This window comes from Nelumbo lutea, chromosome 3, assembly GCF_056320005.1.
Source record: "Nelumbo lutea isolate HS-2025 chromosome 3, American lotus-T2T, whole genome shotgun sequence".
In the NCBI taxonomy this organism is placed as follows: domain Eukaryota; kingdom Viridiplantae; phylum Streptophyta; class Magnoliopsida; order Proteales; family Nelumbonaceae; genus Nelumbo; species Nelumbo lutea.
The window spans coordinates 50351430-50366204 of record NC_142686.1 but is presented as its reverse complement, the minus strand read 5'-3'; the positions used below and the strand labels follow the sequence as shown (position 1 = coordinate 50366204).

The window sequence follows — 14775 nt, the reverse complement described above, 5'->3', positions numbered from 1 at the left end:
TTATGAGTTCTTAAGCTTCCCCAAAATATCATAGATGAAATTGATAAAAGTCAATGGAACTTGACAAAAATCAGGTGAAAAATAAATCATTTGATCGGTTAGAATAAGGTGTGTGCTCCAAAATGCTGGGGACTGGAGGTTTGGGGCTAAAAAACCTTCAATGGGTTAATGAAGCTAACTTAGCAAAGTTGGGATGGGAAATATTAGTAAAAAGTGATAACCTTTGGGTTAAAATTATTACAACAAAGTATCTTTAGAAAAAAGACTTTTTGAATGTTAAGGGAGATAAATGTATATCATGGGCTTGGAGAGGAATCCTTAAGGGGAGAAATTTCCTTAAAAAAGGGTTAGGTTGGGAAATAAACAATGCCAAATCTATTAGATTTGGAAAGATATATGGGTAGGTGATTCCTCATTGGAAAAAGTTATTCCACTTGATATGATTGAAAATGATAATCTCCCTATTAGTGAGGTTATTGATGAGAATAGGGGTGTGTGGATAGAAAATAGAATTTGTAGCTTGGTTACTTTGAATAATTGGGGGAAAATAAAATCAATCTTTATCCCCTCAAACCCAAAAGAAGATAAATTAGTTTGGAGACTTAACTATAATGGGAAATTCTCAATTAAGTCTGCATATAAATTAAAATGTAGTATGTCTCTTCAAGAAGAGTTGAACTCAAAGTGGAACTTGACTATTTGGTATGTAAGTCGTCCCCCAAAATTGAAAACTTTTCTTTATCTTTTTTCTAAATAAAAGACTCCCAACAAAAATGCTCCTTCAAAATAGAGGCTTAAAATCTTGATGGAAAAATGTAATTTTTGTGGAGATAATGAGGATGTGGATCATATTTTTAAGAATTGTATAGTTGCTAAAGAGAAAAGCGTGCATTCTTAATATGGTATATATGAAAAAATAGAAACAAAAAATCTTTTAATAATGTGTCAACCCCTATTCAAGTGGTGATTGATAGAGCTCTCTCGTCCTTCTCGGAATATTATGAAATTAATATGAAGCCTAATGGAGTTTATTCCCATAAGTTGTGGAAGTATGTTGTTTGGCAACTTCCAAAAGTTGGCACTATCAAAATAAATTTTGACGCGTCCCGACTAAACAATGGGATGTGCTTAGTTGTAGCCATAGCTAGAAATTTTATGGTGAGGTGGTAGATTACAAGGCTTACTACTTAGGTTCTTTGACCATTAAATTGACAAAAGCGTGGGGTGCGTGGGAGGCCCGCAATCTGGCAGCGGATTTCCCAAACTATTCCATCCTTATTGAAGGCGACTCTTTACTTGTGATATCCTGTCTGAAGCGGCTCATCAATCCCTTGGAATTTGCAGAACATCATTGAGGAGTGTTTGGAATTGAAGAATTGAGAAAAAGAAGAATTTGTCTACAGGGTACAGTAAGTCTCAATCTCAATGACCTTCCATGGAGTTTTAGCTTTTATTTGTATGTCTAATTTGTGGGGATGTGCTACCCCCTGTCTTGTGTAGCCTCTTTCGGTTTCTATAGAAAAAGGCTCAACTTGAGTCAAAATCTGTATGCTCCCTTCAATGCATAATATTCACACGATAGAACGCAATGGTTTGTTTGGTTCCCTAAAGATACTTCCCTTCCCATCCGTTTCTTGGGAACCAAATGAACCATAATGGTCCGTTTGGTTGTTGATAAATAGTGCGATGAGAAGGGATGGGATGAGAGAGGAAAATTATATTTTCTCATTTTTGGTCACTATGTTTGTTTGGTGAGACCCACTATCTCTAGCATTTGGTTGATGAGAGCTAGCAGATCTGGAAGAGAAGTTTATGTTGTTAGGATAAATAAATCATGAAAAAAAATTAAATTCATGTTAGATATATAACAAAACACTTTTGATTTAATAGATCTATACAATGAATAGGGGTTTATAGCAATAAACAAATAAAAGGGTTTTAGATCTGGCAACCCAATAGCAAAGGGTTAGCAAATGGAGAAGATATGGGAAGAAGATGAGGATGAGAACTCTAGTCTCCAGGGACGAACCCGTGCTCCTTGTTTGCTAAGCACCTGAAATACATGGAAGGAAAAACATTTTTGATAAAAATGCAAAAAAAAAAAAAAGTGAATGATGTATGAAACGTAATCTTGTCTCCTTGCCGTTTGAGAAAACGAAGACAAGGTTACCTTAGTTGAAGAAGACAGACAATATCATATCTCATTGTCGTCTAAGATCTGAGATCGAAGGTGATGAAGGAAGATAAGGGTATTTTTGGTGGAATAAAACACCAAATAGTGTGAAAGGAAATGTGAATACTTTCCGGATGCCATAAACCTTGCCACAGATGAAAGATAAGATGGTCGGAATTCGTACCATTGCTGAGGTGGGAGATGAGAACAGCCCACCCTCATCAAAATTTTCTCACACTCATCTTGTAACTTTCGTTTCTCACTAGCGTTACCCTATTTGATGAGACTCCCACATTCCTTATTTAAAGAATAATAATCTCATCATCATATCTCTCGAAACAAAGATGAGAAAATAGGAATATTTGGCGAATATTCATATTTTCTCATCCACGCGAACCAAGCGGACTGTAAGTGAATTCCGATATATAAAATCGGAGATATTCTTAATGCACGGTTGTATAAGGCTGTGAACATGATTAAAGACATACCGTCAATCAGTCTTTTATGTTGTCGGATTTGATGATATTCCCAATGTACAGTTGTAATATCTTCTGGTGGGTTGGAGATCCAAGCTCATCCTTGAGGTCAGAGCATTCTTCTACGTGTCTAACGGTTCTTTGTAGGGAAGATTCTAATCCAACGGAAAATGTGTAACTCTACAAAGGATCCAATGCTTCGGAAAGCATGCATTCTTTGTACACTCGGCATCGGCATCCCATGAACCCGAGCAGATGGCGCCCTGGCCGACCTCTGTCTCTTAACGTTACCGAAACAGAACTCGTTTCTTGTCATCGAACGTGAAGCATTTTGGTATCGTTGGAGGAACAGAGATCGGAACCGAGTTTCTGACCCATGGGTCTTCATAGAAGATTGATGCCCATAAGCCGGTTGTTGGGGTCCTACACTGTAAATCATACTGTGAGCAATCTCCTTTCTTATTCTTTTTCCAGACTTTTCAAATTCTCGTTACTTTTGCTGGCAAAGATTGACGGTTATCTCGACGGTTGCAAATATGTAGAGAGTGGGAGCTGTCCGAGGGTTAGCTAAGTTGAATGAGAAGAAGGTTGGTGCCAAAGCAAATCTCCTTGATGGGGTTAAGGATATTATAGCCGTTGCTTCTGGTAAAGGTGGCGTTGGAAAGTCTACCACTGCAGGTGATATGGGATTTCCTTTTCTTTTTTCCTTTAATTGGGTTTTTGCATTTTGGGATTTGGAATATGTTTAAATGGTTGTTTTTGAGCCCTTGAAACAAATTTGATAATTCTAAGTTTATTATCTCGATTTGCTGCTTAAGGGTTTTTGTTGAATAGTATGGTGAAATTTGGTCATGTTTGATGCAATGGGTTGGTTCTAAGTTAGTTAATGATTGCTGATTTTACAAAGCAAGCTCTTCTTTAGCTTTCTTGATTATTTATTTATTTATTTTTTATGTGTTGATTTCCTGTTGAATGGATAATCTTCCCTAGTAGTAGTAAGAGCAAAGTTAAAGCCGTTACATAATTCAAGCAAAAGGTTTTAAATTATCAGACACAGCTGCTTGAATCCATGGTACTTGCATACATACCATGCATCGATGTTGCCTTACAGATCATATACATATGCCTGTCAATTTGCACTAATTCTTTTTTTGTTGGATTCTAAGATGCTATTTGTGTGTTTTGCAGTTAATTTGGCTGTTTCCCTAGCTAAGGCTTTTCAACTCAAGGTGGGTTTGCTAGACGCTGATGTGTATGGGCCATCTATTCCTACCATGATGAAGGTTCATGCAAAGCCAGAAGTAAACGAAGGTGATAGTCTCTTTTGCATTTTTGTTGCTACCTTTCATTAGCCACATTTCCATGTGTTGCCTTGCTAGGATTGGAAACATATCTGTTGATTGGGCAGGTACTGTTTGCACTTTGCTATGTGAGCTTGAGAGTTAAAAAATATATAAGAAATTGAGGAAGGTTACATTATATTTTATTATCATGGAATTACTGTAAGCTTCAATTTCCTTGAAGGAACAGGTTGGGCTAACTAATCTGATTAGATAGTTAAGGGAAGATGTTTCTTTTCTCTGGTGGTTCATATCCTAGTAGATTATAGAGATGATAATTGGTTAGGTGAAGAAACTGCAGTTTACCCCCCCGCCCCCCATTTTTCATAATTGTTTGTTAATTTTGATAGACAACTAAGCAGATGACTAAGATGATCTACAAATTGAATACTGGTAAGAATAATACCAATTTTAACATCTAAGTTGAAGCATCATTAATTTCCCATAACTAGCACAATGCCTTCTGAGTAAGTTTTATCTTGTGATTTCTCAGTGTTTGTTGTTTCAGGTATGCTTGCATTTATTGGTTGGTTTTTAATTCAGAAATAAAATTAGTCATTCCCCTCAGCTTGCACCATATAGTGCAAGAAACTCACTAGAAGTGATGCTTCCTAGCTTTGACTGACGTATAGATCGTGACTCATTATTAGGTGTTTTTCTTATTTTGGTGCTTATAGTTTTCTCATATTTCTCATCATCTTGGGTAGCTTTCTTCTTTTAATTTGCTGCAATAGTTGGAATGTAGGACTAAAACAGAACAATGATATGTAAATTTAACAACAATAGGAGTGCAAATCAGGGTATACTTAGGCTTGGAGACGAAGAGATAACTCAATGTGGCCTTTTCATTTAGCAAAAAAAAAAAGTGACCATTTCTAGTACCTTGGTCCGATAATTCATACAAGGGAGAGTTTGAGGAGGATGTTGGCCATAGAATTAGAGCAGAATGGGCAAAACAGAGATGCATTTAGAGTTGTATGCGATAGGCAAATACCACTTAGATTAAAAGGAAAGTTCTATAAAACTGTTGCAAGGTCAGCTGTACTGTACGGAGCAGAGTATGGGGCAGTTAAGAAACAAAATGCCTAAAAAATGAGTGTTGAGGAAGAGGAAATCAGAAGAGCTATTTTTCTCTATGGATAGATCTAAGGCTCCAGGACCTGATGGTTTTTGGCAAAGGTGCTCTCTTTGAGGATCAAAGCAGTTCTTCCTCCTCTCATTAATCATGCCCAAGGAGCCTTTATACAAGACAGACAAATTATAGATAAGATCCTTGTTGCAAATGAATGTGCGGAGGAGATAAGGAGATCAGGTAATTGGAGTTTTATATGCAAATTGGACCTAGCGAAGGCTTATGATTTAGTGGACTGGAGCTTCCCACTAGAGGTTTTAAGGAGATGTTGTTTTGGGGATAAATGGTGTAATTGGGTAAGTGGCTGCCTGACATCTTGCCACTATTTAGTTTTAGTCAATGGAGTGGTAAAGGATTTCTTTTCAGCTAGTAGAGGCCTAAGACAAGGTGATCCACTCTCACCTTTCCTATTCACCCTTGTTGATGATGTGCTTAGTAGAATGACCTCAAAAGTAGATGGGGAAGACTTGGGGTTGGATATTAGGTAGAAGGAGCATTCCGGTGACCCTCCAATTTGCTGGTGATGTAATTATCTTTTGTGGAGGGAGTGATTTGAGAAGGGTGAGAAATCTTAAGAATCTAATAAATTTCTTTGAGAGTGCCTCCAACTTGATGATCATTTTTGGAAAAAGCTGTGTGGTTGAAATAAATTTGGAGGATTGGGAGGTAGAGTCTATCGTAGGTTGCCTAGGTTGCTCCACCTCTGAGTGGCCTTTGACCTATTTAGGTCTTCCTCTAGGTGCTAACCCTAAAGAGAGTCAATTCTGGGTTCCTATTGTGGAAAAATTTGAAAAACGGTTGGCGGCTTGGAAAAAGAATTACATTTCTATAGGGAGTAAAGTGACTTTGATTAGGGCTACACTTGCAAACCTTCCAACTTACTTCTTTTCAGTCTTTAGGATTCCTACTAGGGAGGCTAAGAAATTAGAAAAAGGCAATGAGAGATTTTTTGTGGGAATCAAGGGAAGTGAAAAAGGACCACTTGATTAGATAGGAGATAGTTAATTAAAGCAAGGAAGAAAGGGGCTTGGGGATAGGGAATTTAGTTCATAAGAATGAAGCTCTACTAGGAAAGTGGTTGTCGAGATGGCCTTTGGAGAGAGAGGTTATGGCATGAGGTGGTAGCTACTACCTAGCATTCATGGTTGGGTTGCTGGGGTATCTTGTTAGACAATTCTCTTAACACCTTGGAAGGCTATACCATTGATTTAAAAGGCGCACCTAAGGCACACCTAGGCACACAGGCGAGGTGGATTTTAGGGTATGCGCCTCACCCAGGTCCTAGGTGCAGCCCTTTCAAAAGAGGCATGCGTAATGCACCTAGATGTGCTTCTGATGCGCCCTGTGCCTCAACTCAGGTGTGCGCCTTTTCAAAATTTTGCGCTTTTTTGAACCTAGTGATTGGACCCCCTATTTGCTGATGCTGTTCATTTATTCATCCTAATAAAATATCTTCTTAAAAGGCAATTAAAATTATAAAATCATTATTTTTATGTGAAAATTAAGAATTTAAGACCCTAACATGGACTTGTTCGGGCTTTCCTCGAGGGGTGTGGTGCAAAGGGGACTCATAGAATCAAGAATGCAATATGTTTTACATCACATTAGCTACTTGAAATAATGTAATAGCGGAAAAAAAAAGAGATTGTGGGTTTTACATGCTTGAAAATGCTAGTTTTATTGGTCTGAATCACATCTTGATATCAGAGTGGGTCTCCCTTCTACTTTTTTCATTTTTTTCTTTTTCCCATACACTTTTTTTCTAATCAAAAGGTGTATTGAGAGATAAATTGCTTATTATTCAGAGATCTTGTTTGCCTAGTTGGTAGAGGGTTTGGAGAGTCAGAGTCCAGTCGAAGATTGCCAAGAAAGTGGGACTGTAGATTTTTTTCCCAAAACCCTAGCTGACTAGAGAATTTCCAGTTACAGGTTGAAGAGGCTGTTTGGGTATGGTGCTCAAGGCTTGGAAGGTTCCTTTTTATCTTCAAAAGTGGGCGGCTGTAGTTGGAAGTGGTTTGGATAGCTTTGGTTTGAGCGGCTACCTCTTCTCTCTTCCTCCCCAGGCCAGATATGGCAAAACCTTAGTTTTGGGACTTTTGAATGCTTGGCTAACCTTAGTTAGGTCTATAAAGGTTGAAAACATTGTTTTTTGATTTTTGTTTGATTGATGGAGCAATTTGGAAGTGAGGTGAAGTAGATCCCGGTGTTGGAGGTTGGCCCAATAGATTCCATTCTGACAGGAGCGACTACAATTAAACTTGACGGAACAAATTTCCTTGCTTGGGCACAATCTATTAAGATCCATGTCAGTAGTAGGGGTAAATTAAGGTTTCTCACGGGTAGTAAGGTGATGCCAAATGAGACTGATCTTACATATGAAAAATGGATGCAGGATAATTTCGTAGTTATTGGGTGGTTGGTAAATTCTATGCAGCCCCACATAAGTCAACACTATCTGTGAATAACTTCAACCAAGGAGATTTGGGATAGTGTGATAGAGACATACTCTCAGAAATTAAATGTTGCAAGGGCCTATAAACTGAAGAGTGATGTGAATAGTTTAAAACAAGGGGAGAAGAGTGTGGCTATCTATTATTCGATGTTGAAGTCACTATGGCAGGAGATAGATGTTATGGAAGCATTTGTATGGGAAAGCACTAAAGATGCAGAAACTTTCAGAAAATTTGTGGAAAGAAACATGGTGTTTGAGTTCCTTACAGGACTCAATCCTGAATTTGATATTAGAAGGCAGAATATCCTAGCCAAGGATGAAGTGTCTCTTGCTCAGGCATACTCTATGGTAGCAGTGAAGGCAAAATTTGAGAGATATGGGAAGTTGATAAACCACTTGGAGTCTACCGTTGCATCTTCCTCTTCAGGCACCCCCTCTACATCTGCTTTTGCCCATTCAGGTATTCATGCTACAGCCTCAGGTAATCGTAGAATTCCTTGGGTCATAGATTCTGGTGCATCAGACCATATGTCCTACCTTTTTGGTTTATACCAGCTCCTCTTGGGTAGAGAGAAGATTTCTCTTGCTCCCATCTCTGGCAAGGGGAATAATAAAGCCTCTGACTCACTTGTATTATCCTCTATCCTTCATGTTCCCAAACTTAGCACTAATCTTTTATTTGTTAGTAGTTTAACAAAATCAACAAACTGCAACATAACCTTCTTTCCTACTTATTATGCTTTTCAAGATTTGAAGTCTCAAAGGACGATTGGGAGTGGCCATGAGGCGAATGGGATATATTTGTTGGATGTCTCTGATCAAAGTCCTGGATTACCTAGTGGAGTAGCTTTGGAGTCTGCTTTATTAGAGTCGGTTAATAGAGTCATGATATGTCATTCAGATTTGGTCATTTGTCATTTTTAGCTTAGGCTCATTTGTTTCCATAAATGTTTAAGGGAATATCCCTATTGAGTTTTCATTGTGAGTCATGTGAACTTGCAAAACATTGTAGACAATCTTTTCCAGTGAGTGATAAAAGATTTGTTTCTCCTTTCCATATTGTTCACTCTGATGTGTGGGGGCCATATCATTTACCTGCTATGGGGGGTACAAATATTTCATTCTTTTCATTGATGATTTCTTCGTTACTCCTGGATTTACCTTATGAAATCCCGGGATGAAGTACCAAATATTGTACAAAAATTTCATGAACTTATACTTACCCAATTTAACACTCGGATCAAAATATTCCGATTTGATAATGCAAAGGAATATTTTGAGAAGTCTTTCCTCCTACTTTGATACCCTTGGAATTATTCATCAGAGTTCCCGTTCCTACACTCCTCAACAAAATGGAGTGGCGGAAAGGAAGAACAGACATGTGGTTGAGGTTGCGAGGAGCCTCTTTTTTGCTTCCCATGTTCCTATTAAGTTTTGGGGTGATGCTGTCCTCACAACTACATACTTGATAAACCGAATGCTTTCTCGGGTTCTGGGGTTCAAAACTCCCTTTAGCTTACTTTCCCCAAATGAGGATCTCTTCTCTCTTCCTCTCTGGGTGTTTGGGTGCACTTGCTATGTTCATGTTCACAGTCATAAAAAACATAAGTTTGAGCCTAAAGCACACAAGTGTGTCTTTTTGGGATACACCTACACACAGAAGGGGTATTACTGTTTTGTTCCGGTTTGTGGCACTTGCTTTGTTTTTAGAGATGTCACATTTGCAAAGTTTGTTCCTTTCTTTGGTACTTCTCTTGAGGGGGAGCATTCAGAGGAGTTGTTTGCATTGTCACCATCTGTTCCTCTTCCAATTCCCATTGAATCTTCTATAGAGTCTCCTCCAGTCGAGTCATCCATCCCTTCTCCCCCTCCTCCTGCTCATCCCCCTACTTTTCCTTCCCATCCTATTATCGAAAGGTGGTACTAGAGACAAAGGCTCAAAGACATGCAAGTTATTTTCATGCCTTTAGATGTGCCCCTTGCTCCTCCCGTCACTACTGAGGTAATAGGTCAACCATGTTCTACCACTTCGGATACCTTCCCTGACCTTGATCTCCCTATTGCCCTTTGCAAAGGCAAACAGAAATGTACAATTCATTGCATTTCCAAACACCTGTCCTACAACCTTCTTTCCCCTTCCTACTATTCCTTCCTTGCCTCTGTTTCCACACATGTGACTCCCAGATCTATCCCAGATGCCTTGTCTAAACCAGAACAGAGGGATGCTATGATGACTGAACTAGATGCTTTGCATAAGAACAATGCTTGAGAAATTGTGGATTTGCCTGAGGGTAAGGAACCAATTGGCTATAAGAGGGTGTTCATTATTAAGTATCATTCTGATGGTACTTGTTAGCGTAGGGGTATTTCTGTCTTTATACCTTGATTGATGTTGCTAATCTGTAATGTTGTGTTGAAACATGTGCTCTTGACTTAAGTAAGGGCACATAGGTCTTTTCAGTTATGTTTTAATAATAATATAAATACTTACTGGCCGACTGAGAGAAGTCATGTTGACTCTTTCAGTTCGAACCAGAATTCTCTCTTCTCTCTTCCCTTGGGGGTCTCTATGCCTCCAGTCAGGTCGTATGTGGTCGGTTGCTGTGATTTCTGAGATCGCCCTCTCCTAGTAGAGGAAGAATAGAGGGCCGAACTGTGTGTGGCTGTTGTGTGTGAAGCGGCTGTTGTGTGTGGACTGCTCTCCTGCTCGCATGGGTGTTACTTCAGTGATAAGGTAAGAGATTTCAGTGCTTGATATCTGTTATGGATTAAATAGGAGGTGTGTTTCAGACCATTTGCTAGGGTTTCGGCCAGTAAGGGCTAGGGTTTATGCTGGTTTCTTTGTGCATTTTGAAGGAAGAGATATTATCATATAGTGGTGAGATTTCAGGTAGTTGTAGGAGTAGGGTTTGTGGTGTAAGCACATTTTTCAACACAACATTACAGATCAACAACATCAATCAAGGTATAAAGATAGATACCAGCACACATTCCAGCAACAATTAGTGCTGCAATCAGTGTGATAGGTGTGACCTAGTGGTGTGTAGTGTGCAGATCTCAGTGATAATAGAATTCAGCAAGTGTGCAGAATTGGTGATAACATAATGGGAGACAGTAATGATTATAAACCTAGTGTGATGGTGCCTACAGACTACCTGAATGTTCAGATGACCTCCATTAAGTTAAATGGAGAGAATTATGTGCCTTGGGCTAAATCCGTTGAAGTCTTCTTAAAGGCAAAGAAGAAGGTAAAACATATCAGAGAGGAGAAACCCTCCTCTGACTCTCACGAGTATGAAGATTGGGAGCAAGAGGACGCTCAGATCATCACATGGTTGTGGAACAATATGGAACCCAGGATTAGTGTGAACTTCATGTTCCTTGATACTGCCAAAGACGTGTGGGACCATGCGAAAAAATTGTATCCGGGGCAGGACAATACAACCAGAGTTTATCAGCTTTATCAAGAGTACTTTAATCTGCAACAGGGTAATCGGAGTCTTGAGGAGTACTATGCCAACATGAGGAACATACGTAATGAGTTGAATGTGTATCATCCTCTCACTTCTGATGTCAAGATTCAGCAACAACAGAGAGAGCAACTTGATGTGACTAGATTTTTGGTGGGACTAAAGTCTGAATATGAACCAGTACGGGCTCAGATATTAGGGGGGATCAGCTCTTCTGTCCCTAGAAGAGGTATTTGCTCGACTTTGGAGGATTTCTATCGGATCTACTGAGAACTCTAATATCTCAGATAGATCTGCCTTTGCTGCATCGAGAGGCCGTGGTGGTAGAGGTGGAGCTCGGGGAGCTCAGTCTGGCCGTGGTGTTGGTAGTGGTTCTGCATATGGCCGAAGTGGCAATGGTGGGTCTACTTATAATCGTGGTGGTGGTCGTACTGGGAGCAGAGATTCAGGGGGAGCCCGTGGTAGAGGACGTAGCTCAGGCTCGAGGAAGTGCACTCATTGTGGTATGGATGGACATACCATCAACTATTGTTATGATTTACATGGTCCTCCCTCAACCTGGGCCAATCATGCCGCATCCGGTGACTCAAGTTCCAGCTTTAAACAGGAGAATCATTCATCTGACCAGTTGCCTCCTACATCCACAGATGGTCCCATGAAGGAGATGGTGAGTGCTCCCTGTGATGAATATGAGAGGTTTATCCAATCATAGCAGAACACGACGACTTTTGCTCACTCAGGTATGGCTTGTCTGGCATCTACACCCAATCCCTAGATCATTGACTCTAGAGCCTCCGATCACATGACTGGAACTCCAGGTGTGTTTTCCTCCTTATCTCATTGCTCAACATCACAATCTGTCACCCTTGCTAATGGTTCCACATCCTCAATTTGTGGTGTTGGTAATGTTGACCTAGATCCTGTATCCCTCTCATCAGTTCTGTATGTTCCTAAATTACCTTTTAACCTTATGTTTGTTAGTAAGCTAACCAAATCACTTAACTGCTCCATTACCTTTTATCCTTCTATGTGTGTCTTTCAGGATCTCAAGATGGGGATGAAGATTGGTGGAGGGCATGAAGCAGGTGGACTGTATTATCTTGACGGTGGTGGTGGTAGAACTTCAACAGCTCTCCAGTCATCTCTTTCTCCTCTCCAGTGGCACTGCCGATTTGGTCATCCATCGCTCAAAGTCTTGAAGTCCTTGGTTCCGTCCTTGAGTCAGCTTTCTATTTTGGATTGTGAGTCGTGTCAGTTTGGGAAACACCATCATGTTCCCTTTAGTTCCAGGGTTGATAACCGTGTGTCGAGTCCTTTTTCTTTAGTTTATTCAGATGTTTGGGGTCCTTATAAAGTAATGTCATATAATGGATACAGATATTGTCATTTTTGTGGATGATTTTTTAAGGATGACGTGACTCTATTTAATAAAAGAAAGAAGTGAATTGTTTACCATTTTCCAAAAATTTTATGCTGAAATTCGTAACCAATTTGGTACCCACATCAAAGTTTTTCATTCTAATAATGGCCGCGAATATTTGTCCTCATCATTTCAGGAATACTTGGACCAACACAACATTATACATCAGACCTCGTGTACCTAAACCCCACAACAAAACGGGGTGGCTGAGAGAAAGAATCGCCATCTCCTTGAAACAACAAGATCCCTAATGCATCACATGCATGTTCCCAAACCTTTTTGGAGTGATGCAGTGCTTACCTCTTGTTTTCTGATTAATCGGATGCCCACGTTCATCCTTGATGGTCAGTCTCCGTTTCAGGTTTTGTTTCCCTCTTTGTCTCCGTTCCATCTTACGCCGAGAGTTTTTGGGTGTGTCTGTTTTGTCCATAATCTGGGTCCTGGGAATGACAAGTTTGATGCCTGTTCTCTCAAGTGCATCTTCCTTGGCTATTCTCGGACCCAAAAAGGGTATAGGTGTTACCATCCTGGTTCTCGACGGTCCTTTGTGTGTGCTGATGTCAGTTTCTTTGAGTCTACGTTCTTTTTGGGGTCTGGTGATGCTTCTTCCTCCTCATCACCTCCTCCCCTTCCACTTCCCGTTGTCGATCCTCCTTCCTTTGTTCCAGTTGTGACCAAATCCTTGCCTCCGGTGCCACCACCTGTTGAACGCCCACCTATCCGTCATGTGTATACACATCGCCCACATGCACCGGCTACTACTCCTCCAGCTACATCTCCGTCGACGGATCCGGCACCAGAACCCCACTTAGCATCTGAGATTGATCTACCCATTGCTTTGTGGAAAGGTAAACGTACTTGCACCCTTCATCCCATTTCTAATTATGTTTCTCTTACTCACCTTTCCGCTTCCCATCGCCAGTTTGTTACCTTGTTATCATCAGTTATTGTTCCTAAAGATGTCCAGGAAGCCCTTGCCTCTCCAGGGTGGTGCCATGCCATGGAAGAAGAACTCTCAGCCCTTCATCATAATCATACTTGGGACCTCGCTGCTCTTCCTCCTGGGAAGCAAGCTGTTGGTTGTAAGTGGGTTTATACGGTTAAGTATCTGCCTGATGGTAGTGTTGAACGCCTGAAAGCGCGATTAGTTGCAACAGGGTACTCCCAAACCTATGGCATTGACTACACAGAGACCTTCTCACCGGTTGCTAAGATAGGGTCAGTTCGTGTTGTGATCTCTCTTGCAGCCATGTATGAGTGGCTAGTATATCAGCTTGATATCAAGAATGCCTTTTTGCATGGTGACTTACTCGAGGAGGTCTACATGGAGCAACCTCCAGGGTTTGTTGCTCAGGGGGAGGATGGTAAGGTGTGCAGACTAAGGAAGGCTATATATGGGCTTAAATAGTCTCCTCGAGCATGGTTTGGTAGGTTCAGTGAGGTGGCAAAGAAGTTTGGCATGAAACAGTGCAAAGTTGACCATTCTGTATTTAGTCATAACTCTCTGGGAGGAAAAATACTGTTGGTGGTGTATGTAGATGATACTGTTATTACTGGAAATGATAACATTGGTATTGATAGGCTGAAGACTTATCTGCAGGATCACTTTCAGACAAAGGATCTGGGTAAACTGAAATACTTCTTGGGGATAGAGGTAGCGAGATCCAAGTATGGGATTAACCTGTGCCAGAGGAAGTATGTGCTTGATTTGTTGGAAGAAACAGGCTTGTTGGGTGCCAAACCAGCTGAAACACCCATGGACACAAATACCAAGCTAAGAAGTGATATGGGTGAAGTGTTTGAAGACCCTGGCAGATACAAACGACTTGTGGGCAAACTGAACTACCTAACCATTACCAGACCAGACATCTCATTTGTAGTTAGTGTGGTAAGCCAGTTCATGCAAAAACCTCTGATTCCTCATTGGAATGCGGTTCTGAGAATTGTGAAGTATAAAAAAGGGGCCCCGGGTCGCGGTCTGATATACAAGAGTGGGGGAAAACTTGAAATAGAAGGGTATTCTGATGCTGATTGGGCCGGTTTTATGTCTGATAGGCGGTCTACTACAGGCTATTGCACGTTTTTCGGAGGTAACCTGGTGACATGGAAAAGTAAGAAGCAGACGGTTGTGGCAAGAAGCAGTGCAGAGGCAGAATATAGGGCTATGGCGCATACCGCTTGTGAATTAGTGTGGCTAAGGAACCTTCTACAGGAAGTAGGGTACAACATTAACACTCCAATGAAGCTCTATTGTGATAATCAGGCTGCAGTTCATATCTCCTCTAATCCAGTGTTTCATGAAAGAACCAAGC

General features: G+C 40.5%; 1 protein-coding gene across 3 annotated transcripts in view; it reads left to right on the top strand.

Moving 5' to 3' along the window:
• Window positions 1–2625: 2625 nt before the first annotated feature.
• Window positions 2626–14775, top strand: part of INDH (INDH1(iron-sulfur protein required for NADH dehydrogenase)) — a 37873-nt gene continuing 25723 nt past the window's right edge. For 2 of the 3 annotated variants that reach the window (XM_088979512.1, XM_088979513.1), the window contains exons 1-3: window positions 2862–3091; window positions 3192–3327; window positions 3838–3960. In XM_088979512.1, the coding sequence (XP_088835638.1) occupies window positions 3026–3091; window positions 3192–3327; window positions 3838–3960 (325 nt within the window). In that variant the 5' untranslated portion in view covers window positions 2862–3025. Of the gene's footprint in view, window positions 3092–3191; window positions 3328–3837; window positions 3961–14775 lie in introns of all 3 variants that reach the window. The other variant, XM_088979511.1, reaches the window with a different exon arrangement.